Source organism: Sander lucioperca, chromosome 1 (genome assembly GCF_008315115.2).
Source record: "Sander lucioperca isolate FBNREF2018 chromosome 1, SLUC_FBN_1.2, whole genome shotgun sequence".
Classification (NCBI taxonomy): Eukaryota; Metazoa; Chordata; class Actinopteri; order Perciformes; family Percidae; genus Sander; species Sander lucioperca.
In genome coordinates, this window is record NC_050173.1 from 10105292 (window position 1) to 10132230 (window position 26939).

The following is a 26939-nucleotide window of genomic DNA, read 5'->3' on the forward strand; positions in this document are numbered from 1 at the left end:
AGGCTTTAAATCACATATAAAACATAAAATACTCTTTCATCTCCCTTAAATCATAAAATATTTCACACACACACACAAACACACACACACACACACAGTATTTAAGGATTGTACTTTTGATACTTTAGGCCTACGTGTTGCTGACAATAGGCTCAACAGGGCTCTGTACGCATACTTGTGCAGTGCAGCTTTAGGGGAAACTAAAGGCAAATGAATTGTTCAAATATCTGAAATGTTTTGCTTTGATGAACACAGTTTAGCTGTTGGGGGTAACGGCGGGACAGACATCATCGGGAAACTCCTAGCTATTACGCAGGAGTGCAGCCCCGGCACATGTGTGCGCCCCTGATAACACAATCTACATGTTCAAAGCTAAATGTCTTGCAGGACAAGTGCGTGGCAAATGCAAAAGGCGAGAGGCAGGATGCGCGTGTCCCTCAGCTGTTTACATCACCAACTAGTAGAAAGTCACAGGGTGGAGTTTCAGCCTGCGTACGAAATAGAGAAAAACACTTTTTCACTTTCACACGCCTACAAAATTTGTGCAAACGTGGTCATTTAAATGCCTCTCCAATGACTGTCTGCGAAAAGTGCCGAGTAGCAGACCGCAGGACAGTTGCATATAGGCCTAACACACAAGAGTTGGACATTAGCCATCTTCGTTGAAAGTTTGAAGGAAGCAATGGACACAGATCCCAACACCTCCTCTGATGAGCCCAGGGTGAAACGAGGCTTTGACCAAATGTGAGTTTATTTGATTTATGGTAATAGAAATGATGTCATTGCTATTACCCTACTACTACACAACTGTACTCTGAACAGCACTAATGCTTTTCAACTCATAATTACATAGTCAACATAACAGAATAATGTGAAGTTTTTGTAATTATTTTCGTAGAAAAAATACTTTTTGTAGTACTTTTTTTGTAATGTCTGTGTCTCATTGGTGACAACACCAGATCTGGAAAAGTCCCTGTATTTACTTCTACATCATTAACAAGTCATTATAATTAGGCTATTAGGCTACATGTTTTAAAAAAACAAATGCTTTCTGACCATCCTCACCTGCTTCTATCGTCTGAAGGTTTGCACCCCATCATTACTAAATATTTGAATCAGCACATACTGAAACCAGTAGCTGCCCCTCTGCGCTCCTGTACCAGAAACACTTGCTCCCTGCCAGCTTTTATGTGCTGGATTGATCTCAGGAAAAGATCCTCAATAGCTCAGCAGCAACACACTTACAAAACAAGAGCTTGCAGGTAAATTATTTACAGCAACTTTATATGAATGAACTGTCAGGGAGGGTTGAGACTGGGCCATCCAGACTGGAGGTGCTGCAGATAGGCCTCTCTCTCTGTCAGGCTGTCACTGATAAAGAGGAGCATCTAGTGACACAGGAAACCATGTACTGTAGAGTTGCACCGGTCAACATGATAGTCTGTTAAAAAATACATCCTGAAACCTTTTTCTTGTAATTTGCAGTCATTGGAATCAGTGGTAAAGATAGTTAAGGGTAATGATACAATCTCCATATAAAAGAGCCATGAAAGCAACCATGAGGAAACCTAATAATGTCACAGAAAAGCAACAAATCTTGACTCCAAATCAAAAGGTCTCTTCACTTTAGATGATGACTTCCCCTCAGGCCCACATGAACAGAAACTCTGGGTAGAACTGATGCAAACAAGAACTGCAACATACCTTAAGAAACAAAAATCAGTCAAATCCACCACAGACATGGGTTGTGCAATGAACCCACAATAAGACCTCGGAGGCCTTGTGCTGTCAGACTTCAGCTGTGTTGTTGTGTTTGATCACAGGGTGTTCGCCAACAGAAGTCTGACACTGGAGAACATCAAATGCTATGGATTTGACATGGACTACACGATGGCAAGTATGTTACCGAAAAACCTTTGTGTTTGGAACATGTCGTGTCACCATGAGGAGGTTCTAAATCTAAACTCTGTTGAATTGAATTCTTTATTCTGGCCACATGATATTTACTGGCTTTATGCTAATGGTGCTTGTGTTTGTGTGTTTGCGTTTGCAGTGTATAAGTCTCCTGACTACGAGAGCCTGGGCTTTGAACTGATAAGAGACAGAATGGTGTCTGTTGGATACCCTCATGAGCTTCTACGCTACACATACGACCCCAGCTTCCCCACACGGTTAGTTTTAAATCTACCTCTGTAATTGAGAAGTCATGCAACAATGAAGTAATCAATTTATCTGATGTACTTCAGAAACTAATTTGTTTTGTTTTGAAATTTTAAGGATGAACCACTTGAAATGAACCATCATGTTTTCAGTGGGGGTCCGTACAAATTAATTAATAAACATTTCAATCAAAATAAAAACTAACAAACATGACATCACCTTTTTAGGTTTTAGGAAATTGTGATGGGTTATTTTCACTATTTCTGACATTGCACAGATCAAACCATTGATTCATCATAATAAAATGATCAGTAAATTAATCAATATTCTGGTAGCTGCAGTCCTGAAATAAACAGTTGCCTCCTTTATATCTGCTTCAACTGCCAGTTCATGTCATGTCTTCATAACCTCCTTCACACCTCCTTTTCTTTTTTCCCCACCATCAGCGGTTTAGTGATCGACACCACATACGGGAACCTTCTGAAGGTAGATTCAAATGGGAATATTTTGGTTTGCAGTCATGGCTTCTGCTTCCTCAAAGGGTAAAGTCAAAAATCTTTACAAAATACAGTACAGAAATGTTGCCACATACTCTGTTGAATTGTTGGTAAATCACTGACATATGTACCTGTTTAATCCATAAAACCCATTCTAAAAAGTAATAAGAAATAAAAGAAAGTTGACATCATTAGTCCAAAGACAGACAGATTGGGTGAATTAGAAATCAGGGTGTTGACCTGTTGCTCAGTGCATGCTGGGATAGGCTACAGTCTCTGCAAGTCTACCACGATAAGAAGTATCAAAATCAACAGATAGAGAAGCAATCATACAAATTAAACAAAGATAAATTTAAAACACAACTAAAAGGCATTTACTATTTGGATCTTTTACTTTTGTACTTTCAGTACATTTTGGTCCTTATACTTTTACCTAAGTGAAATGTTTTATTCTTTTACTTGTAGTGGAGATTTTGGTGTGTTGCTACTATTACGTAGAAGAGGAAATTATCTGAATACTTCTTCCACCATTGGTTATGTATTTCAAGAAGAAAATCGGAAGTTTGAGTTTTAACATACAGGTTAAACCAACAGTAAAAGGGAATATATTTCTGCATTTTTACAGTATTTTTGCTGTGACTGGGAAAACCCAGTTGAATTAAAACCTGTTTTTGGATGCTACTCTTAGTTATTTATTGACCCAAATACTGCTAATAATGACTGCAGCATGACGGTCAGCTGAGATGAACTTTCATGAGATTTCACTTGTTTTCTGGTACAAACCACAGCAGCAGATACACATAAGTGCATCTAATTTGTTTTGTTTTTAATAGATTATCACAAGATTTTACATAGTTTGTTTCATTTCAGTCAGTTAGCCTGTGTTTGTGTATTTGTGATATAGTTTTTATTTTACCCGTTTGTGTTCTACAGAGAAGACATTAACAACTACTACCCCAACAAGTTCATTCAAAGAGACGACACCGACCGTTTCTACATTCTAAACACTCTCTTCAATCTTTCAGGTATAAAATGCACCTTTAGAAATGTTGAATTTTACAGTTATATTAATAATTTATGGGTAATTCTGTTTGCTACCCCAAACTCCTGAGAATTTAAAATAAATTCTTTGTCTGCATTTCATACTCATTTAAAAAAGGAAGTTGATATATGATATCAGCAACTTAAAACTGAACTAACTGACCTGTGTTTCCATGCAACCTGCAGAGACTTACCTCTACACCTGCCTTGTGGACTTCTTTACTAGATGCACCAGATACACAAAGTGAGTGGACTCGTTTTATTACTATCGTATACGTTTGACTGTTCTCTCTGCGATTATAAATGAATCAGGGAATTCTTTGTCAGACTTTACCACTCTTACTCTGCTGCTAAATGTCTTCCAGCCTCCTGAAAGGTTTCCAGCACGGCGACTTGTTAATGTCCTACAGAAGCATGTTCCAGGATGTTAGAGATGCAATGGACTTCATTCACGACACGGTGAATTAAATTAGAAAATCTCAAGATGTATAATGTACAATGGGACACATTGTTAGCATGGCAAATCACACTTTGTCTCTAACGGTTATACTGTATCCGTTTGCTGTATAGGGAACCCTGAAGGAACGAACTATCAAGAATTTGGATAAATACGTGATCAAAGATGTGAGTAAACTGACAAGATTAGAATGACAATCAGCTGTAATGGCTAAGTATGTGTGAACACATACAAGGAATTTGACTCTAGTTGTTTGTTGCTCTCAATATACATATAAATAGACATTCAGCTAAAACCAAGGACAACAAAGCTGATCAAAGGTAAACAAATATGTGACTACTCTGTACTGTAGTCGTCAGATTCATCTACCGACCCTTATAGAGCTGGCTCAGGTTTGCCTTGGACCAGCTCTTAGTTATGCTGTTATAGTTTTAGACTGCCGGGGGACTAACTTTGATACACTGAGCTCCTCTCTCTTTCCATCTGTGTGCATCTATGTCCCAGAAATGTTTGTTGCTAACTTAGCTCTGGGGAGCTTATTCCCCGGAGTCCTTATGTTTTTTCGCCCCGCAGTTTTCCTTGGATTAGTGTGGCACCTAAATCATGGTTACAGCTGTCGCCATGGTCCTGCTCCACGCCCTGCTATGCCTTGCTATGCTCTGCTACACCCTGCTATGCCCTGCAGTGCCCTGCTACGCACTGCTACGTCCTGCTATGCCCTGCTCTACCCTGCCACGTCCTGCTATGCCCTGCAGTGCCCTGCTACGCCATGAACTACTACAACTACTATTTCTAGTTATAGTTCCATTATCTTTATTGTGACTATAATTGCCACTGTTCATCACACCCCCAACCGGCACCATCAGACACCGCCTACCAAGAGCATGGGTCTGTCCGAGGTTTCTCCCTAAAAGGAAGTTTTCTTCACCACCGGAGGTTTCTGCCTAAAAGGGAGTTTTTTCTCGCCACTGTCGCACTAAATGCTGGCTCTTGGGGGAATTACTGAATTGCTGGGTCTTTGTAAATTATAGAGTGTGGTCTAGACCTACTCTATCTGTAAAGTGTCTTGAGATAACTCTTGTTATGATTTGATACTATAAATAAAATTGAATTGAATATTACAGTATTTACACTGTGTATACAGCGATGCTTATATTTCTATTGATAGTGATGATATTGAAATGTTACAGTGAGAGAACAGTGAGTATTTAAACTATGAAACATATAATTTATTGGTAAAGTGGATGCTTGGTGTTATAGGGTTATTGCACAGGGATTTTCCTAGCACTATGGACGGTGTTAAGTGTTCACCATAGTGACAGCCTGCGGGAAGTGTCTGGTCGTTTTGGCATACAGTGTTCTGTAACGCCTACCAGACGGAAGAGATTGGAACAGAATGTGTCCAGGTTGTGAATGCTCTGCAATGATGTTACCTGCACGTTTCCTGACTCTGGCGATGTATAAGTCCTGGATGGAGGGCAGGTTGTCACCAATGATTTTTCCTCTGTCCTGATTGTCCGCTGTAGTCTGTTTTTGTCCTGTTTGGTGGCTGATCCAAACTACATTTGGCCGTGCAGAGAACAGACAGGATTATTGCAGAGTAAAATTGTATCAGCTGCTCCTGAGGCAGTTTGAACTTCCTGAGCTAGCGCAGGAAGTTCATCCCCTGCTGGGCCTTTTTCCTGATAGTGTCTATGTTGGAAAATTGTTGAAATAGTAAACAAATGAATGTGTTCTTTACAGTCAAATCTCCCTGTACTCTTGACCCGGCTTAAAGTGGTGGCCAAGGTCTTCCTTGCCACCAACAGTGACTACAGTTACACTAAGGTGAGCCTCCAAACATATAGTGACTAAACACTAATTAAATGAAAATAAACTGGAGACTTTTAAAATGTTTTTTCTCCTTTCTCATTAAGGCCATTATGAAATACCTGCTTGAAAATAATGCTAAGGTGAGACAATTTTAACTCTGCTTTGAATATTCAGAAAATGTCCATTTAATTGAATCATGTGAATAAACATTACTTTGGTTTCTAGCCTGGAAGTCCAAAACAGTCCTGGCGCTCCTTCTTCGACCTCATTGTTGTGGACACCAGAAAGCCGCTGTTCTTTGGAGAGGGGACTGTGCTGAGACAAGTGGACACGGTATGAAAAAGTCTCTCATACTGAAGATTTACATGTTAGTGTTTGAACCAAAGCAGGTTTCAATAATATGTTGTATTTTGGGACACAGGACACAGGAAAGCTTCGGATTGGGACGTACACAGGTGACCTCCAACATGGAACCGTTTACTCCGGAGGTGAGATTCATTTATGTGTTTTTATTTATTCATTGTTGTTTTATTTTTTTTAGAAAATGTCACATAAAATATATCGAATTAATAAATGAGAACAGAGGTTTGGACACAAGTTTAGGAGCCGTGTCATGTCTCATTACTACTATGATTAAGGCACGTGGAAAAGGATTCCTCTCTTTGTTAGTTGTGTACAGTTTGGAAAAGTGTGGGTGAAAATTTGGGTAAATCCAACACTGAGTAAAACAGGAGAATTTTTTGGGTGATTATTGATCATTGATTGAATTTTGGCCTATTTCGATCATTGGTACACTATTGTCAGGATTTGTGAGGCTTGGCCTCAAAAATGCAGAGACGAGGTGGAAGATAAAGAAGACGTAACGGCTTACGAACAAAAGGTGTCCTGATGCAGGCAGGCAGGTAAAAGGAAAGTCTAAAACAAAATCCAAAAACCACTTGCAAAACTGTAGACACGGAAGGCAAACCACAAGGATGAAGAGACGCAGGGACTAACACCGGGAGAAATGACAATGAACCGACAAGAGACAAAGAAAACACAGAGACTAAATACACAATGTAACGAGGGTAGTAACGAGGGACAGGTGACAGAGAGCTGATGAACAGGTGGAACACATCAGGGCATGGCAGACATCACAGAGGTGGGAAAACACAAGGCAGAAAGTAAAAGAAGACATGACGCAGGAGAAACAGCCACTACAAAGTAAAACAGGAAACTGAAGCATGAAACATACACATGGATAGAACAAGGAAAAACAGAGAACACAGAAAGAACACGGGTAATACACAACTATGACCAAATAACAGGGAAACATACACACAGGGATTGAATAGACAACATAAAACAGGAAACTAAATGACATGACAGTGGGAAGTTTTCTGTTTAATTTAATGTACTGTATATGCTGGGTTTGGTCAATATTTTGTGGTGTGGATTTGTTTTAGTTTCTAATTTGTAAAGCACCCAGTAACATTTATTTTTTTTAAAAGTGCTATATGGAGAAGTTTATTTAATTTGTATTATTTTATATTAAGTAATGAAATCTCAAAAACTTCACAAATTCAAATGTAAAATTCAAGTGTCCGAGTTTTCCATTCGCTCATGGGACTTTTTCCACGGCAGCCCACATGTTAGAGTTTAAAAATGTTCAAGGTATAACATTTAACTGGATTCTTTTGGCCTGAATAGAAGATTTTGATCCAAAAATTAATCAAATTATTCCGAACAACTTAAATATATATTCTTTTATAATGTTTTCTTTTCTTTTCGTTTCTAGACGCTTTCATTTTCTGTCTGAGTTTCTTAACCCTAAAAAAGAAAATAATTTAGTTGTGTGTGCAAACTTGAAATGACCTTCTGGAAATGTCAAAGGTGGAATTCAAATATATGAAGATGGTTTTTAAAGTAAAATATTTCAATGCTATACCTTCAGTGGTTCAATATTAAATAGGTTCACTAGTGGTTCAATTTCAAAGTTAGGTATTCAGTTGCTTATAAAAGTGTAATTATTGCGGCCTTTCTGTGCTTCCATATGTATGTGTGTTTTTCTGTGTGGATGTGATATGGATGCATGGTTATAATTTAATCTCTCTTCCATGTTATCGTATGTAATAATTTGAATAAATGTTTGCAGGATCTTCAGACATCATCTGTGATCTGCTGGATGTCAAAGGTAAAGACATCCTCTACGTTGGCGACCACATTTTTGGCGACATTCTCAAGTCTAAGAAACGTCAGGGCTGGAAGACTTTTCTGGTCGTACCGGAGCTCAACATAGAGCTCAAAGTGTGGGACCAGAAGAAAAGTAAGAGCAAATAGACAACAGTGTTGATGTTGTCGTTGCATTGTGGTCATTTCAAAGTCTTGATGGCTTTCTTGATTTGCAGGTTTGTTTGAGGAGCTGAAACGTCTTGACGTCTTCTTAGCTGAAATTTACAAGTGAGTTCTTCTGTACTTGTTAATTAACACTTGATTAATGTTTATGAAGTTTAGAAACACTAATAAATGATACATTTGTCATGAGTTCACATGGAATTGATGAATACATTATGATCTGTGACTTCATCATCTTCATTTATACCCTAAAAGAAATATTGTATTGTAATTTAGAACATGATTACATCATTAGTAAAGGCATTAGTTAAGTATAACTTTAGTAATTCATAATTTGTAAATCATTATTATTATTATTATTATTATTATTATTATTATTATTATTATTATTATTATTATTATTCATTGTTTTCTGTGTTGGTCGTCTGAAGGCACCTGGACAGCGGCAGTTCCGAGTGTCCTGACATCGATGCCGTTCAGACAAGAATGAAGGTCAGCTCTACGTATCAAAACACAACTTTATTTTCAATTCATCAAGTTTATAGGTAGCTATAAATGGACGCATCGTGTTGCCGAAGAAGTTGCTGTTTTAACCACATTGGATGTTCTTGTGATGTTTCTTTTTGCTCCTGGGAACATTTAACACACAGCTTTACTGTCATTAGAAATATTCAAGCACATCAAGACATCACTACGATGAAGGTTAAGGTTTGGTTGTTCATTCAAATTCTCCCTCCCTCCCTTTATATTGACAGCCCAAATCAGTGCATCGAGAACTTTGCTTACAGCAGTTGACACATGAAATATTGTGTTGTTAACTAGGAAGCTCTTGTTTTAATGCCAATTCTTTTTTCTTCTTCTTTTTTTTTACAGTGCACTAGATTAAGGATTTCAAAAAAGTTCGTCACACTGTCCATCTCTTTAAAGCAGCCATATTATGCTCATTTTCAGGTTCATAATTGTATTTTAAGGTTGTACCAGAATAGGTTTACATGGTTTAATTTTCAAAAAACACCATATTTTTGTTGTACTGCACCGCTCTCTCTCACTGCTGCAGATCCTCTTTTCACCTGGTCTCTGTTTTAGCTACAGAGTGAGACCTCTTTTCTTCTTCTTCTTCTGTACTATCTTTGATTGCACTGCACATGTGCAGTAGCTCAGATGTAGATCATGTCAGCTAGCTAGCTCCATAGACAGTAAAAGAAAGGCTGTTTCTACAACTTTGGTCAGTTACAAGGCAGGATTAGCTGGGAGACTTCTAAATGAGGGCGCACATGTAAGTAGTTCTTTTGTAGATTATGGTGAACTTGTGTGTGTTGTAGTAGTGCTTTGCTATTGAGAACGAGGTAGCATGCTAGCGCGACGAGCTAATGGTTGCGGTTAGCCTGCTCGTTTCGGCTTGTGACGTCACAAGCCGTGCCGATTTTGAACAGCTCACCCAGAGACTGAAGGCAGGACACATTCAGAAACCATATCTCACTATAAACAGCATGGGTGGATTTTTTTCAAAATTTGTATGTGTGTGGAAGCACCAGAGACACAACATAACACCCCAAATCCCAGAAAAAGTGATTTTTTCATAATATGGGCACTTTAATGCTCATCTAGACCAGAATAATCATTTAAAAACCAAAAGCAGGATGTCTATAAGCCTTTGTGTTTCCGATGTTTTATTACACTCTGTCCAGGTTTTTCTGCTAATGTAGTCTGTTGTTTGTGTTTGCAGGTGCTGACCTACAGAATGGACATGTCTTATGGCCAGATGGGCAGCCTCCTGCGCAGCGGCGCCAGACAGACGCTGTTTGCCAGCCAGCTGATGCGTTATGCAGATCTATACTCCTCCACCTGCATGAACCTGCTGCACTACCCCTTTAATTATCTCTTCATGGCTCCCCCAGTCCTGGTCAGCTCTCACCCATACATACTGTACAGAAAACAAATCGCTGTTCTTTCATAGTTCATCATGACGCCCATTCTTCATCTCACTCTCACTCATGAACTCTTTCAGATGCCCCATGAAGCGTTGTCTCAAAACTCGGCTGACATTGCCTCAGAGCTCACTGTCACCAACAATATTGTCACGATAAACAGAAACTAAGGTTGTTGTTCTTATTATGATGCAGTAATATAATCCTACTTGATCTGAACTGAATTCAGTTAATAGTTCATTAACATTTCTCTCTCTCTCTCTGGCAGTGCTGAAGACAGCTGATCGAGAGGTTTCAGAAGAAGAACATGTGAAGATGCTCCTGAATAATCTTCTGGACACCGATGAAGGTGACTGTTTGCACTTGTGCTTGTATAAAGGGTTTGTTGCAGCCATGACGTGCCTCCTTTACAAAAAAAAACGAACTTATTGCTCCACCTAGTGGATATGAAGTGCTATGCCATGCAGCTAGATTTTAGGATTCAAAGCAAAAGCAGACTCATGATTACTGTGTTGTTACATGTAGTGGTGAATGTGTACTTTTGTTCTGAGGTTTGTGTAATGGTATTTAAGAAGTAACTTTATTTATTTGTTGTTTCTGTAACCTCTGGTGAATCATTTCATACATTATTCATAGTATTTTTTCTCATTGTTCACAATTGAACAACTTTAATTAAACATTATGGTGTAATATGGCATTAGATGATCTAAGCTAATATTGAAGAACATGCTCACATAATCATTTGCATTGTGTCAGGTGCTCCTCTGTTTGTTTTGTAGAAAGTAGTTACAATGAAAACTGTTTCCAGTGAAGTATTTGGCTTATCCAGAGTAACCAGGACACTGTATCTGGAAAGACACAATGCTGAGTTTTTCAAATGTAATTTTTCAGCACCACAAAAATCATGTCTCTCCTTTTAAATAAGGAGAAGGCAGAAATCTCAGGGACAGGTCATGCAAAACCTGGGCAAATAAAACAAGAACTAGAACATTTCAAGTTTTCCTTTTGTGCTACATCTGTTGTCCACTGGATGGCAGTGAATCACCTCTGCAACAGACTCAGGTCAGATCAATGTGTGTGAAGGTGTGTTCACTGGCTGAATACTGCAAACAAGTAAAAAATGTTATCTGATAAAACAATGATCCATCTCTATATTTCAGATAACATGAATCACTGGGTTTACAATAAAATAGTAGAATATGTGTTCTAAAACTTAAACAATAGCTCACTGACTGCTGTATGATTTTGTATTTCCCCTAATAAAACTTATTTTGCTCGTCATAGCAGAAACACACACCTGTGTAGTAATATTGTACACACAGTACACACTGTATCTCCCTCTTGTTCTCTCCTTGGCTCTGACAGTCCTGCTCCCTCGAGAGCTGAACCTTTATCAAGAGAGAGCTGAGAGGAATTTGTTGTCACACACACACACACACACACACACACACACACACACACACACATTCTCTCTCTCTCTTCCTTGCTGTATGAAATCAGTGCTCACATGTGATCTTGTATAAGAGGAAATTATACAGTGTTCTTGCAGGGTTGTGTGCACAGAATCTCTGTTTTCCTGCTGGGCTCCTGTACAGAGGAGCGTCTTCCCCACATTTCACTCTGCAGAAAGACTAATACAAATATAGTATCAGTCTCATATTTGATATTGATGTTGGCATAGCATACATCATGATAAAGGCTCCACCGATGTCAGGAAACAGCTTAAACTTTGGCTTTAACTCATGGGAAGGAAAACATTTAAAAATGTAATGTTATAAGTGCTGAAATTGACTTATTGTGTTCACTAAAATGAGAAAAATTAAGAAATAATTTTCAAGTGTGGACTGTTCGAGCATCTATAAGGACATCTTGACACTATTCATATAACTGTGTGAGAATCTAACTATTATTCTTTAAAATTAAACATTAAAGGCAACTCCAAATTTGGAGCCACCCACTGCATTCATTGGCACCTCCCCCTCTCTCACACACACACACACACAGATTTCCCAGATTATTTCATTTCGTCATTTTGTCATGTTTGATATTCTCACCTGCTTTAATCTCTCCTAGCTACCATTTAATATGTTGTTTTTATTTGCTTCTCTACCACATGTTGTCACTATGTGTACATAAACTAACCTTAGTGTTCTCTGACATTTGATGTGTAATGAAACATAGTGATACTAGTTCCTATCCTTCATTTGATGCAGCATTCTTTATTTAAACTTATTAACATATAGATCCATCTTTGACTTTGTGCTACATCTCCTGTCCTTTGGATGGCATTAAGCTGCAGCACACTTGAATTAAAGAAACCTGAATGAGCAGCATGACAGCAGACTGCTACCTATCTGTGTGGAGATAGTCATATAGACATAGGTATGTACTGAGGCTTTATAAGTTAATGTATCTCTTAAGAAACTAGATGTTTGTGAGAAGCTGTAGGAAACAGATAGTAATATTTATTCTTCAAACAAGTCTTGCTTTGAGAGTTGTAAAACTTCTCCTGACAAACATACACACCTTTTCTCACTCTCTGATCCCTCTTTCCTCTCCTTGAGACAACATAATGCACTGTGAAATAAGAGCTGTCTTCTCACATATAGAGCATATACCTGTACTGCAGAGGTGTGAAAAGTACCAGTTCCTCTGTGCTGTTGTTTAGAGTTTGACCCACATGTCCCTCTGCAGAAATATCGGCTTACTTTAAAATAATCCAGCACTCGATCACACCTTTGATAATTATATTAACATGGAGGAAGTGGAGGCTGATTGCGCGGTGTTGTGGAACACAACTTCAATTTCATTATATCACAAAACATGAGGAAATATTTGTGCAAAGGACATCATGATGATCCTGTAAATATTAACGTTCAGGAGGGAGAAACTGGGTGCTCCACCTCAAACATATAAATCAGTAATGAGTGGCAATAAGTCTGTACAGCTTCATATTCTACCGAAATATAATGATGATTAGCATTTCATGTTGTTCTTTTTTTTTTTTTTTTTACAACGCTATTCATTACAGAACAGTATATGATGTATCTGCTCTTTCAAACATGTTTTTAGCTGTGCCATTACATCATTACAATATTCTGTTACACTATTAAATTTTTTTTCTTCATATTTTCCCAAACTTTAATCTTGAGTATTTGGTTTCTTTAAAAACGTTGTAATTTCCTCAGGAAGTGAAAATAAAGTTGTGTGTGTTTGAACAAAGCTTGGCTGCACATTACGAGTTTACATGACTTAATCAATGTATTATGAGGTAAAAAAATAAATGAGTGACATCAGTTTGTTGAATCAAAACTGATCTGTGAACAGTAAAGATGCACGTTTTATGCTGCAGGCTGTGGTCAGGCCTGACATTTCAATGATTCAATTTAATAAGATATACTTACTGTTTTCTAATTCTTTAATACAAAAGTCAGTCAGGCATAACAATGTCAGATCTGCTATTTCAAGTCAAAATCTGATTATTGTTTTTTTTACATCTGATAGCCAATCAATTGATTTCTTTTAAACATTAAATTCTTTTTTAATTTGTTTTTCCAAGAAAGTAACTATGAGCAATTGAAAACATATTTAATCATCTTTATTCAGAGAGAAGGCGTCAAAGCAAAATAACAAAAAAAGGCATATATAGTCTACATTAACTTTGTTAATTCCACATTAGTATATCATGTTTGAATAACAGTTCAGCTTTTCTTTTCAGCAAATTCTCCAACAGGGATTTCATTTGTTTAAAAAAAAATGCTTCATTAAGTACAGTGTAATGAAAACACATCCGCTCATGAACAGCAGGCCCATTGACAACTTATAAAAGGACAGAAACAAAAACATTAGTTTCATGCGTAGCAGTTGGAGTATGTTGTGTTTTATGTATTTAATGAAATACAGATGTCGTTATCTCATCAGCTTGTATTCTCTCTAGTTTTATAAAGCTGCTCAAAAAAAGCACCGCTGACATGTTGGGTTTCAGTGCAGGATACTGCTCCATGCAGTCAGATAACTGCAGAAGCACCACCGTCCCCCATTCCACACATTCCAGGATTTCCCAGCAAGCATTGCAAGCAAGCCTAAACAAGTCACGTTCTTTACTCAGGGAGAATTTCACACAGTCAAGTGACTGAGGTCTCTTTTTTGCCTTCCCTTCGGTGTGCAATCACATAAATTCACTTTTACATCTGAGTAAAATTCAAAAGTACTTTTTAAAGCCAGACAGTCGTGATGAGACTTTACAAACTGGCTTTAATACACCACAATCACTTTCCCCTGGAACATTGTTTTGCAATACATTTCCTTTTTTTTAATGACTTGTGTCCTTCTGCTGCAGCTTGTAACAGCAAACTGGACTGTGGTTAAACATTTGCACCCGGAGGGGGTCTGCTGACAGTCATCAAAACAAACAAACCTCTTTACTCTCTTACTTTATGGTTCAAGTATGAGGCACACACAGGAGCAGTGACACCTAATCTCAACACAGGAAGAAAGAAAGACAGAAGAGAAGGCAAAACGCGAGGGGGAAGAGAGGGCCTTGCTCCCTACATTCCTCCCAAACCTCCCCTCCCCCCATCGACCTGCTACCACTGAGGATGCTCAAAAACACACATCACCCCCCCCCCCTTTTTTTCCATCTGCTTATTTTACCATCAGCACCCTGATACACTGTTACAGTGTTTAGTGTGACGACAAAACAACACAGGTAAAGAAAAAAAACACAGGAGACTGAACTCCATTGAAAAAACAAGTGGATTTAACAGAGAACTTGTTTACCATAAAATCTAGGAAACTTTAAAATCCAGTTCAGATAATGGAAACGTTTAAGGTATAAAAACGCATCAGGAATGTTTTTATGAGTATTTCTGTTATTATTCAAATTTGTCTTTATTGATTTGCTCTTCTAGTGGTCACTTTGAATAATTATCCACTTTTTTCATGAGCTGTGGCGTAAATTAAAAAGGTGGGTAAATGATGACTTCCAATCAATGCACAATCACGCAAGATGGACAAAAATCTATGTTATAGTTTTGGAAAAAAGCATTGTGTCATTTGTTTTTCTTCCTTTAAAATGCCTAAATGCACATCGGTTTGAATGTAAACTTTGAATGTAGGTCATGAGTGCCTGTGTCAGCCTACAAATGTGTGTAAACTCTCTTCTGTAAATACAGAACTGGGTAAACAGCTCAGGAGGCTTAGCTCTGCACCAGCACCTGCTATCAGTCATCAACTCCACTTCTACACAAACTTGTTTGAAATGAGCCTTTTAGCACCAGTTTAGTATGAGCTGAGGCCAAATGCTATGACAATACTATTGCACTGCTAGAATGGATGGTACAGTAGTGCAACATTGTCAAAGCAGCTGACCTCAGCATGTGTCAGCACGTGGACATGGGGACAGCCATTCTTCACTGCCAAACTCAAAATACATTTAAATAAGCAACAATGCGGTTTGTCTGACTGTTGGGCTTTTTTTTTCTTTTTCTTTTTTAAATAAGGAAAAAGGCGGGTATTGAAACGCTCAAATTGTGCTGAAATTTGAATTTAGCTAATTTCTTTGATATTTAAGTAATAATAACTGTTAAGGGTGTGCTAAAAAGAAAATATGAAGTTCAAATATTTAACTTTTTTTCTTTATCTTTACACCTACAAAAGAAAGCACAATAATAAAGGGGAGAGTTTTTATATGATACTAAGTAGAGACATAGTTGCTCACAAACACAGACCCATAATCACATTTAAGGGCACCCTCATAGCTCCATTAAGAGTTAAGACAGTAAAGGAAGGTGTGTGTCTCTGTTTCATTAGCCAATGCCCTTTTAATATTGCACTGCTCATCTCAATGTCCAGTAGTGCAACAGAAAAAGGACAGTGGACAACAACATGGACACCATCAGACTCCACTGCACATATACCGACTCAACTAGCCCTTTTCTCCTAAAAAGAAAGAAAAAAAAAAACACAGAAATTGCACTAATAGAAGAAATCACTAATTAGAAATGCATGTACTTTTATTTTGAAGAATCAAATCAAAAGTCATTAGATCACAGAAGTACTCAAATCAAGCAAAAGTCAAACTGGATTTTTAAGTTTGCAAGCTTTTCTTCATTGCAGTTTTTACTGTAGAAAATCAGCCTATTAAGGTGACATTTGTTTAGCTTTTATTCTGCATTTGTGTGAGACGGATAGGATATAACATTTAAACAATATAACTTTTCAGAGTAAACTTCCTAAATTAAGCAGCATTGGTTACTCTCTCTCCCTGAGAGAATGGGTATTTCCCAGCATGTGGGCCCATACTATTCTCTCCAGTGAATGACATGCATTCTAATTTTGGGGGAGAAATGGGAGGTCGGAGACGAGGGGGGAGAAGAGAGAGACACACTCTCAAAGCTTTCAGAGATCTACACGCTGCAACCCTAAATACTTCAACTATCAAATATATTTTAATCATTTCAGTATATTTTTTCCCTCCGAATGATCGTTAAAAATAAACACAAGCAGACTCCGACGAAATAAAGCCATTGATTTCTTCAACAAAAAGAGAAGAAAAAAAAACTTATAAAAAAAGTTGCATTTCTCATTTAAAGTGAAATTACTTAACAATAAACCGCAACAACGGCGAAAATAAGAAGCAAAGTGGGCTAGGTCGTGCAAGTTTGCACAATCAACGCGTTGTTACACGACATAGCCTACAGAATCTATAGGCTACCATTAAAGGAAAAATGACGCTCGAGAACACCATGTAGATTTCTCTGTCTAACCCATCTCATTATTCCTATAAAACACATCAAGGTGTTATTTGTTGTTGTTTTTTTACCTGTTCTTGAAAGCTTTACGTTTTCTCCGCCATACATCTGTGAGCGGCCTATACGCCTCCTTCACGTTAGAAGCATTGGATCTGCTCTGCAAGCCATTCCTGCCAGCTCACAAGCCCACAGCACAATACTGACGACTTGTTAGATTGCACAACAGCCTATAGGCTGCACACACACAAACGCCAGCACCGTGAAAATGTCCCCCTCAGAGACCCATTACACTACGATAACAGCCCAATAAGGTGCAGGGCGCGTCTATCTGTCCACAAGGCGTTATATCGTGTCCTGATCAAGTTTTGGAGCGAGCTTCCAGATGCGCAGCGCGCGGGATTGACTCTTAACTCCTTTTGCCGTTTCCCTCCCTCAAGTCGCATAAATAAACCCCTCAATCTTCGCATCTAGACCTTTGCAACTTCCAAGTTTGCACTGAGCTCCTGACAATTTACGCAAAATCGGCTCCAACTCACAGTGGACACCCTCCCCCCTCCTCCCCTCCTCGCTCTCTGCACAACCACCTCCTCCTCTAAAATCACGAATAGTATCTAGCCAAGGGAGGGACAATCCGTTATAGGCAAAAAGAGAAGGGGGAAAAAGTTGTCCATAAAACAAAGAAAAGCAACCCTCTCCACAAACCACTCTTCACGGTCCGCCGCTTTGTGGATTCACGCCGTCGTTCCTTGAAGGCTGCGAGCGACTAGAGATCAAATGTGCGGAGCTTGAAGAGTCAGAAAAAAATCGCAAGTCTTCCATGCACAAGCACACGGCCTCGCAGATCCGACTCCATCTTTGACTACTTGACATTCAGAGCCTGCCGGAGCAAATTCCTCGTTTGCATGCCTCCCACTGATTGGCCTCTTCTTGCGCTAGTCTTTGCTTTATGATGAGCCATTGGTTTGGTTTCGGCGTGTTCAACATTTCCAGCGCGCACAGGATTGGCTGCGCGCTGGGAAGCGTCACACTGTACAACGAATACCTGATTAACTGTGTCCCATTCACAAATTTCTCATCATCTCTCCCTCACGTATCCGATCACTAATTATTTTATTTGCTTTTTGGCGCAAAAACCTTTTGTGCAATTACAAAGGGGATTATAATTAGCCTTTAATTGGCCTCTGCTGGGACAGTAATGCTGCTCATTAGTTCAAATATGGACTAAACCCAGCTTATCTCCTCACACAGGCAGCGCGGATCAGGCTTACATATTGATCGAATTAAAAGAGTCGATTTTAATATAAACATATACATGCAGGCATACATTTGACGCTTAATTCCGATATATAGCCTATGTCTTTAATTGCGCATTATAAGCGAACTGTATGAAAATAATAATTAAAAATATGATATAAGAAATACGAAAAATAGGAAATTGTTGCAAAAGTTGCACAATGATCCCAGTTTGAGTAAGAAGAACACGCAGAATGAGCACGTATGATATGGTTTGTGGGGGATCAATGGCTGGATCAGACCACACGGTGCTGGAGGCGGACCCAGTGGGCGCCTCGGCCCCTCGCGAAGCTTTGATTGACGCACAGAGAGGAGTAGCGGCCTGTGAAATTTGGCATTCCTGGCCAGAGGAGCTGAAATAATGGCATTATCCAGTGGGAGAGGGCCCACTTTTTACTCCCCTCACACCCACCCGAGTCCAGCCCACTCAGAAGGGATCTGATTGTGCAGCCAGTTGGCAAAAAAATGTTTGATGTAAGGCGGGGCATGATGGATCCGGTGAAGCTTTGGAACAGTGATGCCCCCTCTGCCTCTACAGAGAGACTCTCTTCAAACTGGACTCAAAGTGTCCTGTCAAAGTGTTTGACACACACAAGTTTACCTTTGAAACAAAATACATTTTGTTTTTGGTCTAATTATATCTTCTGTTTTCATAACTGTTTCTGAAACTATATTTCTACATAATTCCTTTGCTAACTCATTAACTAATGAAAGCAGACAGAAAGGAGATTCCTGCTTAAGTGCCTGAATAATAAGGTTATTTAACGAATCTGAACTACACACCATAATTACTTATAGACACTGATTATCATTATTAATCCTCACAGAGAAGCAAATAGCAGTTCACACTGAGGAAATGACTGAATCCATATTATGTGAAAATAAAAAGCTGTAGCTGTTTTGCACATTATATGAGATTAATTTCTGAGATCAAACAATTGCAAGAAGTATTTAAATAAATGAAATGATTTAGTATTGTGTTAAATATTAGAAATCTGCTTCTGCAGAGAATAAAACTGAATCATTATGCACTAGAAAATGATTTACAATTTCCTCATGAACCTTCAGAACCTTCAAAACCTATTTAAAAGACGAAAACAGAAGTTTAATTACTGTAGTTGTTTTTCCTTTCACTGACACTTGTATGTTAATATCCTTCTACAATAGAAAAGGAATCACAGGCAACAGAACTATTTATAATATGAACACTGAATGTTTTGAAAGGACTGGTTGTTAATATGTTTTTGTGGCTTTAGAACAGAATAAACTCAATAAAAGTTCACTCACACATGTTGGTTGATCTACTCTGGTAAAGTCAAATAAAATGAAGCTGCTGGAGGATACTTTGAGATTTGACACCAGATTTGTGTAATTCAAATTTCAAATCAATTATATAGTTACACTTTGAAATAAAACATTATCCAATTTAAAAGAGAGAAAAAGGCCATAGGCCATTTCCTTTGTCTAATTCACAAATATCTTCAAATCGTTTTTTCATTGCTGTTGTTATCCAAAGGTTTCTATGTATTTAAAGGTGTGTTAAACCTTGACATTCAGTTGTATGTTATTATTATTATTATTATTATTATTATTATTATTATTATTATTATTAAATGTATTGTTACTCATTCTTTGAATAAGGAAAATCACACTGCCACTAAATAACTAGCAATTAATTGATGGAAAAAACATTAAAAAATGACTAATAATTCATTCTAAAATGTGCCTGCACTCACAGAAATCCACTAAAACAATTTCTTATGATTATGAACACGTTTCCTGATTTAAATGCAACATTTGGCTCATTTTAATGACGTTTCCCAAATTTCAAAAATATTACACAACTGTAACATTTTACAATCAAACAATGAATTAATACAGTCATTTCAAAGTAATGGAAATACATGTATTTTACTGTTGTTGAACATGCAACTTCTCCTGAAAACAGGCCTAATCTGAATAAAAGTGGCAGTGAAATAAGTGCTTTGTTAGCATACCTTGTGTATATTCCTGTAACATAAGGAACTAATGTTATCCCACTAGATTAGCTCATTTCATTAGATGTATTTTAAAGAATTGTAATCATGTGTGAAGAAATCAAACAATTATGTTTTATAAGATTTTTTTGTTGTTGCAAATGTTCCTCTTTGGTTTGTTTTTTTTGTATTTACAGAACGAAGACACCATCAGCTCAGATGTGTTTAAAAGGTTTAATCTACAGAAAAATATAAAAGGAAAAAAACATAGAGTATTTTGAAATGTACCTTGTTGAGAGCAAATGAGATACACAGAGAAAAGACACAAACAAATGTCATGTTTTGGAGAATGTTTCTTCTGAAAATGAGCCTGAGGGGAAAGAGCCCCAGAGCTCCACTCCCTGCAGAACTGCTGCCGGAGGTGTCATGGGGGTTGAGAAAAGCCTTTTAAACATGGGAGTTATTGTTCCCTCTGTTTCTTTCCAACCTCCCATCCTCCGAAAATGTACCTCCTTTCTTCCTCTGCCCTTTAACCTCTCCCAACCCCCATCCCTCCATCTCACGTCTCTCTCCACATTTCCCCTCCTTCCTCTCATCGGCCAAAGACCAAACAACCGTGATGGATCGTCATTGATAATTTTCCCACCACAAAAAAGGTTAATGGAGAAGTTTTTTTTCGGGGGGTGGGAAGTGAGTTTTCTGCTTCATCTTTTTCATGAAGTAGTAGTAGACCCCACCTCTAGCACAGAGCCCCCGTGCACCCTGCCTCTCCAAAGAGGGCTCCCCTCCTCTCCTCCTCCCCCCTCTGCCTCCCTCTTGAAACAGACTCTATAGACTGCATGCATGACATTCCAGCTGTGTGGGTGGCACAGCCTTTTACAGCTTCTCCAACAGTACACAGGGCTCCTAAAGCACAACAGCAGAAGAACCTTCATCCATGATCCATCTTCAGATACACTTCTTCACTCAGGAGCTCGGGTGTGTTCTCCATCATCCATGATTTTAACCTGGGAAATGTTGATATTTTGTTATCTTAAGGCCCAGAAGTTCACAGAGCAGGATGTGTAAAACAATAAGTCACTAAACAACCCACATTTCTGTCCTTCTTTGCCTTTAACCCTGGAGATCCCATCTTATACAGTTTAGAAACATTTACTAGCTTGATACTTCATGAATTTCCCTAACTAAAAGCTATATAAACCTGATGTTTGAACAGATGAATGTGCTACATTACTTCTGAAGACACCAGCTGTAAAACACTGTTAAATACAAAACATTTCCATAAGCTCTATATGTGTTCAAAATCTGAAATACGTCTATTTGGATTTCTGTTATTGGAGTTTTATAACATTTTGTTCGTAAGAGGTCTAAGAGGGAGCTTAACCTCTAAGTAACATCCCTATATAAGATGACAGGTTTATTTGGAGTGTGAATTACTTTTTGGCAAACAAAAGGCACATATGGGTTCATGCGTAGCTCAAATAACATGTAAAACATTAAATGTTTGATTATTCTGTGTAATAGCAATACTTTATGGTCATTTATGGCAAGGGTTACCACTTCAGTACTTTCCTACATATTTGGTTTTAATGAGGTCAGAGGACGAGGAAAATAGGCTATTTTATGGGGGGAAAGTGGTTGAATTTACAGATATTATTATTATTATTATTATTATTATTATTATTATTATTATTATTATTTATTTATTACACATATACCACAATGGTGGGGTCTGTGTGGGACCCCAAACACTAAGGAAGTTAAGCTGATTTCAACAAAACACAAAGGTTTAAATTAGTCTTTTTTTGCAAAACCATGTTATGGAAATTTGAACCCTTCTGCTTTTAATCATGTGTTTTGTATACTGCTAAGATTATATTTTAATATGACTGCTCTATCCATATATTGATTACAAAATAACTTTTGCTGATGTTTCTAAAGATCCAAGTGGAGCTCCAGACAAGTAAGCAAAAAAGTAACACTTAGAATTGTAAATTTAGGAACCAGTGGTAAAAAAATGTTTTTAATTTTTAAACTGCAAAATAGAAAACCTTCTGCACATAATAACTTCTGTTTTCACACTTGTTAAAGTGTCAATTTTATTTATATAACTCCTATTTAATGTTTGCCTTAAGGAGCGTTACTATCTGCAGTTTATGACTCCCTCTATCCTTAGTCCCTCTATTCAGTCAATGAAAAACTCCCCAAGAAACATTTGACTTCATATGTAACAGTGATATTTCCTCATTATATCTCCACTATATTCCTCCATCAACAGCGTTGTAGGCTCAGCAAGCAAGCAAACTCCATTTCCTCAAAGTTACACACACTTCCACTCCACAATATCCTCCATTTAATCAATTAGTCATGATCCCACAGGATTATCACACAAGTTTTATGGAAGCTCCAAATCTGCTGGTGGGAGACATCAATTCTTAACCGCCGCCAATAAACAACAAACCTCAACCATAACTCACAGCTGCCTGGCGAGTGTACATCAAGCTTGTTTTTCCCCCTTTCCACTGGGTGAGTGCATAAGCAGAGTCCAAAAGATGAAAAAAAACTCAACCCCATTAACTGAACTTCAGAGGAATTCCTCACTTTACATATGGAATGTACTTTAGGTCAAAGGGCAAAGGGCCAGAGGGGAATCCACCCGCGCCCAGGCAGGCAGGCCTTATTTAAACAAGCCTGGAATGCCTGGTTGGAAGAGAGGAGAAGAAGAAGAAGGGGAAGGAACCTCTCTGCCATTAACATGAGCAGGGGCCACCGCCAATAAATACCAGCACTCTTTAAATTACCTGCACTGGCTGACTTCATGTGCTACTGACTCTGAAATTTATTATGAGCTTCTCCTGGTTATATATTCACCAGTTAGACTGGGGATAGATGTCGGCCGCTCTGATGGGAGGTAAAAAAACACTGTATGTGTTGAATGTGTTGTGCAGGTACAGGATCCTGGAAGTGCAGTCCAACCCCCTACACACACTTTTCCTATTTTTCTTTCATGTAGCTTTACATTTGGAAAAATCCTTTTATTTCACTCTGTCTGACAGATTCATACATATGATGTATTGGCTTGTTCCTGCTCTGTTTTCTATGGCTACACCATTTCATCAAATTGAAATATTTGCAGCATTTTATACACATTTCCCCAAAGAAATTCCAGCCATATTTCTGCCATCATACAGACATGTTGGGTACATTTAGCAACTTTGGGATCTCCTCTAGAATTACTTTTTTAAATTTGGTTTTTACAATGTTTGGCTGCACCGATTGAGTTTGAAATGACCGACCCACCAGTAAGGTTTAAAGGGTTAAAGGAAAAATGAAACTGCACATCATGGGATTACTGCTCCAATTGTTTATTTCAGTTTCAATGACTTAATATTAGAAAAAATATTCTTTGAATTCATGCCATTAATTTGCAAAGCAAAAGAATCCCTCTACATTCAAACCTGCAGTACTTGGTTAATTGAGGCTGCCCTATCACCTGCCCGTCTGTAATTTCAGGATCAATGGAAAAAGGACCCTACGAGCGCCTTTGAATACAAAACCCTGCTTTCCATGCGTGGGCCAACCTCTTCGTTTTTAGGATCATCTCGCCAAAATTTTCTACAAATGACATGCTACAATCCCCATGGCTGTGGTGGAATTCTGTCCACTTCAGGGCCTCAAAGCTGCACAGGACTCGTTGGCCGGTCTGGCCAATAGGTGAAGAGGGGTGGACCCTGCCTGCCTTGACCTCACCGACCTTCCCCAACCCCCCACCAACCACCCACCCAGTGTCCTGCTCTTCATCCCCCCACCGTCCATTCCATCCATCCATCGAGTGAAGCAGCCAGTCAGTCAGTAGGTCAGGCTGTCCGTCTGTCTTTCAGTGTCTGTCAGCAACAAAGAGCACTACATATTGAAATTCACAAAGGGGAAACAAACATCTGAAATAAGATCAGCACTCATTAATCTGGCTGTTCATGGGAGGCTAAATGGATTTGCTCAATGAGTGTAATCACATTTTCCAGAAAAGTGACATTCCTTAGGCTGTTCTTCATTCTGACTCTACTCAAGCACTTATGTCCTAAACTTGTCATTTGTCCACAGACCTGTTATCACTGAGCAGCTAAAGGGAATCAAACAGACAAAAGGATTTATATCCGCTACAAACTCAAAATTTCTGTATTTCTGGATGTTATTCCCATTCTGCAGCAGCCTTTCTACAAACTCTTGACTCAGCGTCTTTGGTCTGTCATTGAGGCAGCCATTTTCCCATGAAGGCTCACAAGATCTCTCTCTGGTGCCCTGCAGGAACCAATTACCTTTCTTTGATTCATTTCATTTCAGTTGACTGCCTGATCTAGGAATGATTTCTTTCTTTTATTGTTCTGATTCTGCAACTTCTCATGTCTCAGGCTCGCTGTAGAAACATGAACTTTACACTGCTGTGGTTTGTCTGCATGCTACATTTAGCTGTAAAGACACTGCTGTTTAAACATGGCTATTCTGGAAAATGTACTTATATTATTGGTTGAGATCTCCATACAAACGTATTGAGCATGGTGAATTTGAGTACAGAAACTACACCAGGCCTTTCATAATTCAGACTTCTCTGGCAGTGTTTTCAGCTATTTGTACTGTGTCGCCATCTGCTGGACAAAGTTGAATCAGCACACGTTTATGCACACTGCCAGTTAATAGAATTAACTTCAACTAAGGCAGGAAGAAGCTGATGTTGTTTTACAAATTCCTAAAAGCTGCATAAGACATTGGAATTTATTTCAAAAGCACACTATCTGCTCTAAACTCAGATGTGATAAGTCTCATATTTCACTGGAAAAGTAGAACATCGATTCAAAACTCTATACTTTTTTAATGAATGCTAGATTTTTTTCATTTCAGTAGAAATACTAAATGACAGATGCAATTCAACGCAAACCAGACTTGACCCAGAAATTACATTTTGTACATAATGTGCTGTTTAGACATCATTTTTCTTTGCCACAATTGTTAATAATAAGATGTCACAGTGACAAGTTACTTGAGAGTCTATAAAAGCTGCTTAGAGCCAAAGATACTGATGAATTCTAAAGTTACCGAGTCTTAGACAGAGTTGGTGTGATTAACATCTTCTTCAGTCCCATGAATATTATAGGTCATTATTATACTGTGTGTTTGACAAAACTTCCTCAAACAGACAGCTGTTTATTGTTTTGAGTGGGTCTTATACTAGATGTAGTTCTCTGTTCATATATGGAGTACTTCAAGGTTTTATTTTTTGGTCATTGCTGATAGTACATATAGTAATTGTACTCTTAATGCTTTTCTAAGTCGTCTCTTGTCTTTACATAATTGATATCTCAAAACACACACTTTTCATGTGATGATACTGAGAATTATTTGAATCCAGAATGCTGGTTTTTGTTATGCCCGGTGTTACTACCCCTCCCTTTTCTGCCTGCTGTTGGCTTCTTTGGCTTTATTGGCTGAGCTGGCAGTTTGGGAGGGTTCGTTAGTTGATTGGTGGACACCTGGGTAGGCCTCAACCAAGGCAAGTCATGTCTGATTGTTCTCTCTCTGCATTCTCCTTCTCCTAGGCTCCACATCTCCTTTGTTGCAGTTGTCATTTGTCCACACATCTTTCACTCACACACACACCGCACACACTACTGATAACATTGATTCCACACCTGTTTTGATTCTTTTGTTAATAGTAGTTTGTTTACTTTATAATAAACACTTTATTGGCATTTTAACCTGTTTGGTCTCCACTCTTTTGTCACATGCATTGAGCCGGTTTGTGACAAGTGGGGGCTCGTCTTAAAGTGTTAGGAGTAAATTAGTCTAAGTCTAATTTAGCCTAAATTGTAAGTTGGCCTAGAGTCACTTTGTGTCAATTGTTTTGAGGGGAAATCCAGGTAGAGCTTAGATCGGCCCAAAAAATCCAGCCCGAACCTGCCCGAGCCCGAGCACGTTGTGTCCGAGCCCGGCCCGGCCCGACACATTAACTGTAATTATGAGCCCGAGCCCGATTTAAACCCGACAATTTTTTTTATACGTGGGCCGTTATAACTGACGTTCTCAACTACAATTCAGAGTTGTTTGAACTGGAGAAATCTTATAATAATTACTATAATTACTTACTTAATAATACAACAAGGACGAAGCATGTAAACTGCGCTGTTTGTTTAGAATGGAACGGATCGCAAGTGGATCCGAATGAAGAAACGTAAAAGAAACAATGATGAACAACATATTGTTGTCACTGCCCACAACTTGTTTAAACTGCTTCCATACCTCTGACTTTCCTCCACACTTGCTCAAAGGTAATTCTCCTGTTTTTCTTTTTTTCTTTACATCTTCAAGCTCCATGTTGCACTTAAGATACACAATACAGCACAGCAGGCCCGGTGTGATGCGTGCGAGAGGAGGAGACTCCGTGCATGACACGTGCTGCATTTTGTAACTGCAGCCTAACTTTTGTACACATTTGTTACTTTTATATAGCCTATATATATATTTATTATATTTCTGATTATGGCATAGCTATCTCCCCACCCAAATAGGATAATAAGGTAATGGATAAAAAAAAAAAAAAAAAAAAATTGCTTGATCAAGGGTCCGGCCCAGGCGCGGAGGATGTGGCGGAAAATAACAGCCCGAGCCCGACCCGAGGTCCGGTCGGGCTCGGGTCG

General features: G+C 38.5%; 1 protein-coding gene across 2 annotated transcripts; it reads left to right on the plus strand.

The window, feature by feature from the left end:
- Positions 1–429: 429 nt before the first annotated feature.
- On the plus strand, positions 430–12432 carry nt5c2l1 (5'-nucleotidase, cytosolic II, like 1). 2 transcript variants are annotated; one of them, XM_031278024.2, is made up of 18 exons: positions 431–744; positions 1824–1897; positions 2054–2171; positions 2607–2702; positions 3591–3682; positions 3885–3942; positions 4064–4157; positions 4269–4322; positions 5899–5982; positions 6072–6107; positions 6193–6300; positions 6389–6455; positions 8102–8272; positions 8355–8406; positions 8733–8793; positions 10028–10204; positions 10310–10400; positions 10498–12432. In XM_031278024.2, exons 1-17 carry the CDS (start codon positions 683–685, stop codon positions 10397–10399), a joined length of 1494 nt encoding a protein of 497 aa, XP_031133884.1. In that variant the 5' UTR covers positions 431–682; the 3' UTR covers position 10400; positions 10498–12432. The 2 variants fall into 2 exon arrangements, with proteins under 2 accessions (XP_035850032.1, XP_031133884.1); XM_035994139.1 differs by lacking the exons at positions 8733–8793; positions 10310–10400; positions 10498–12432 and having other exon boundaries at positions 430–744.
- Positions 12433–26939: the final 14507 nt, after the last annotated feature.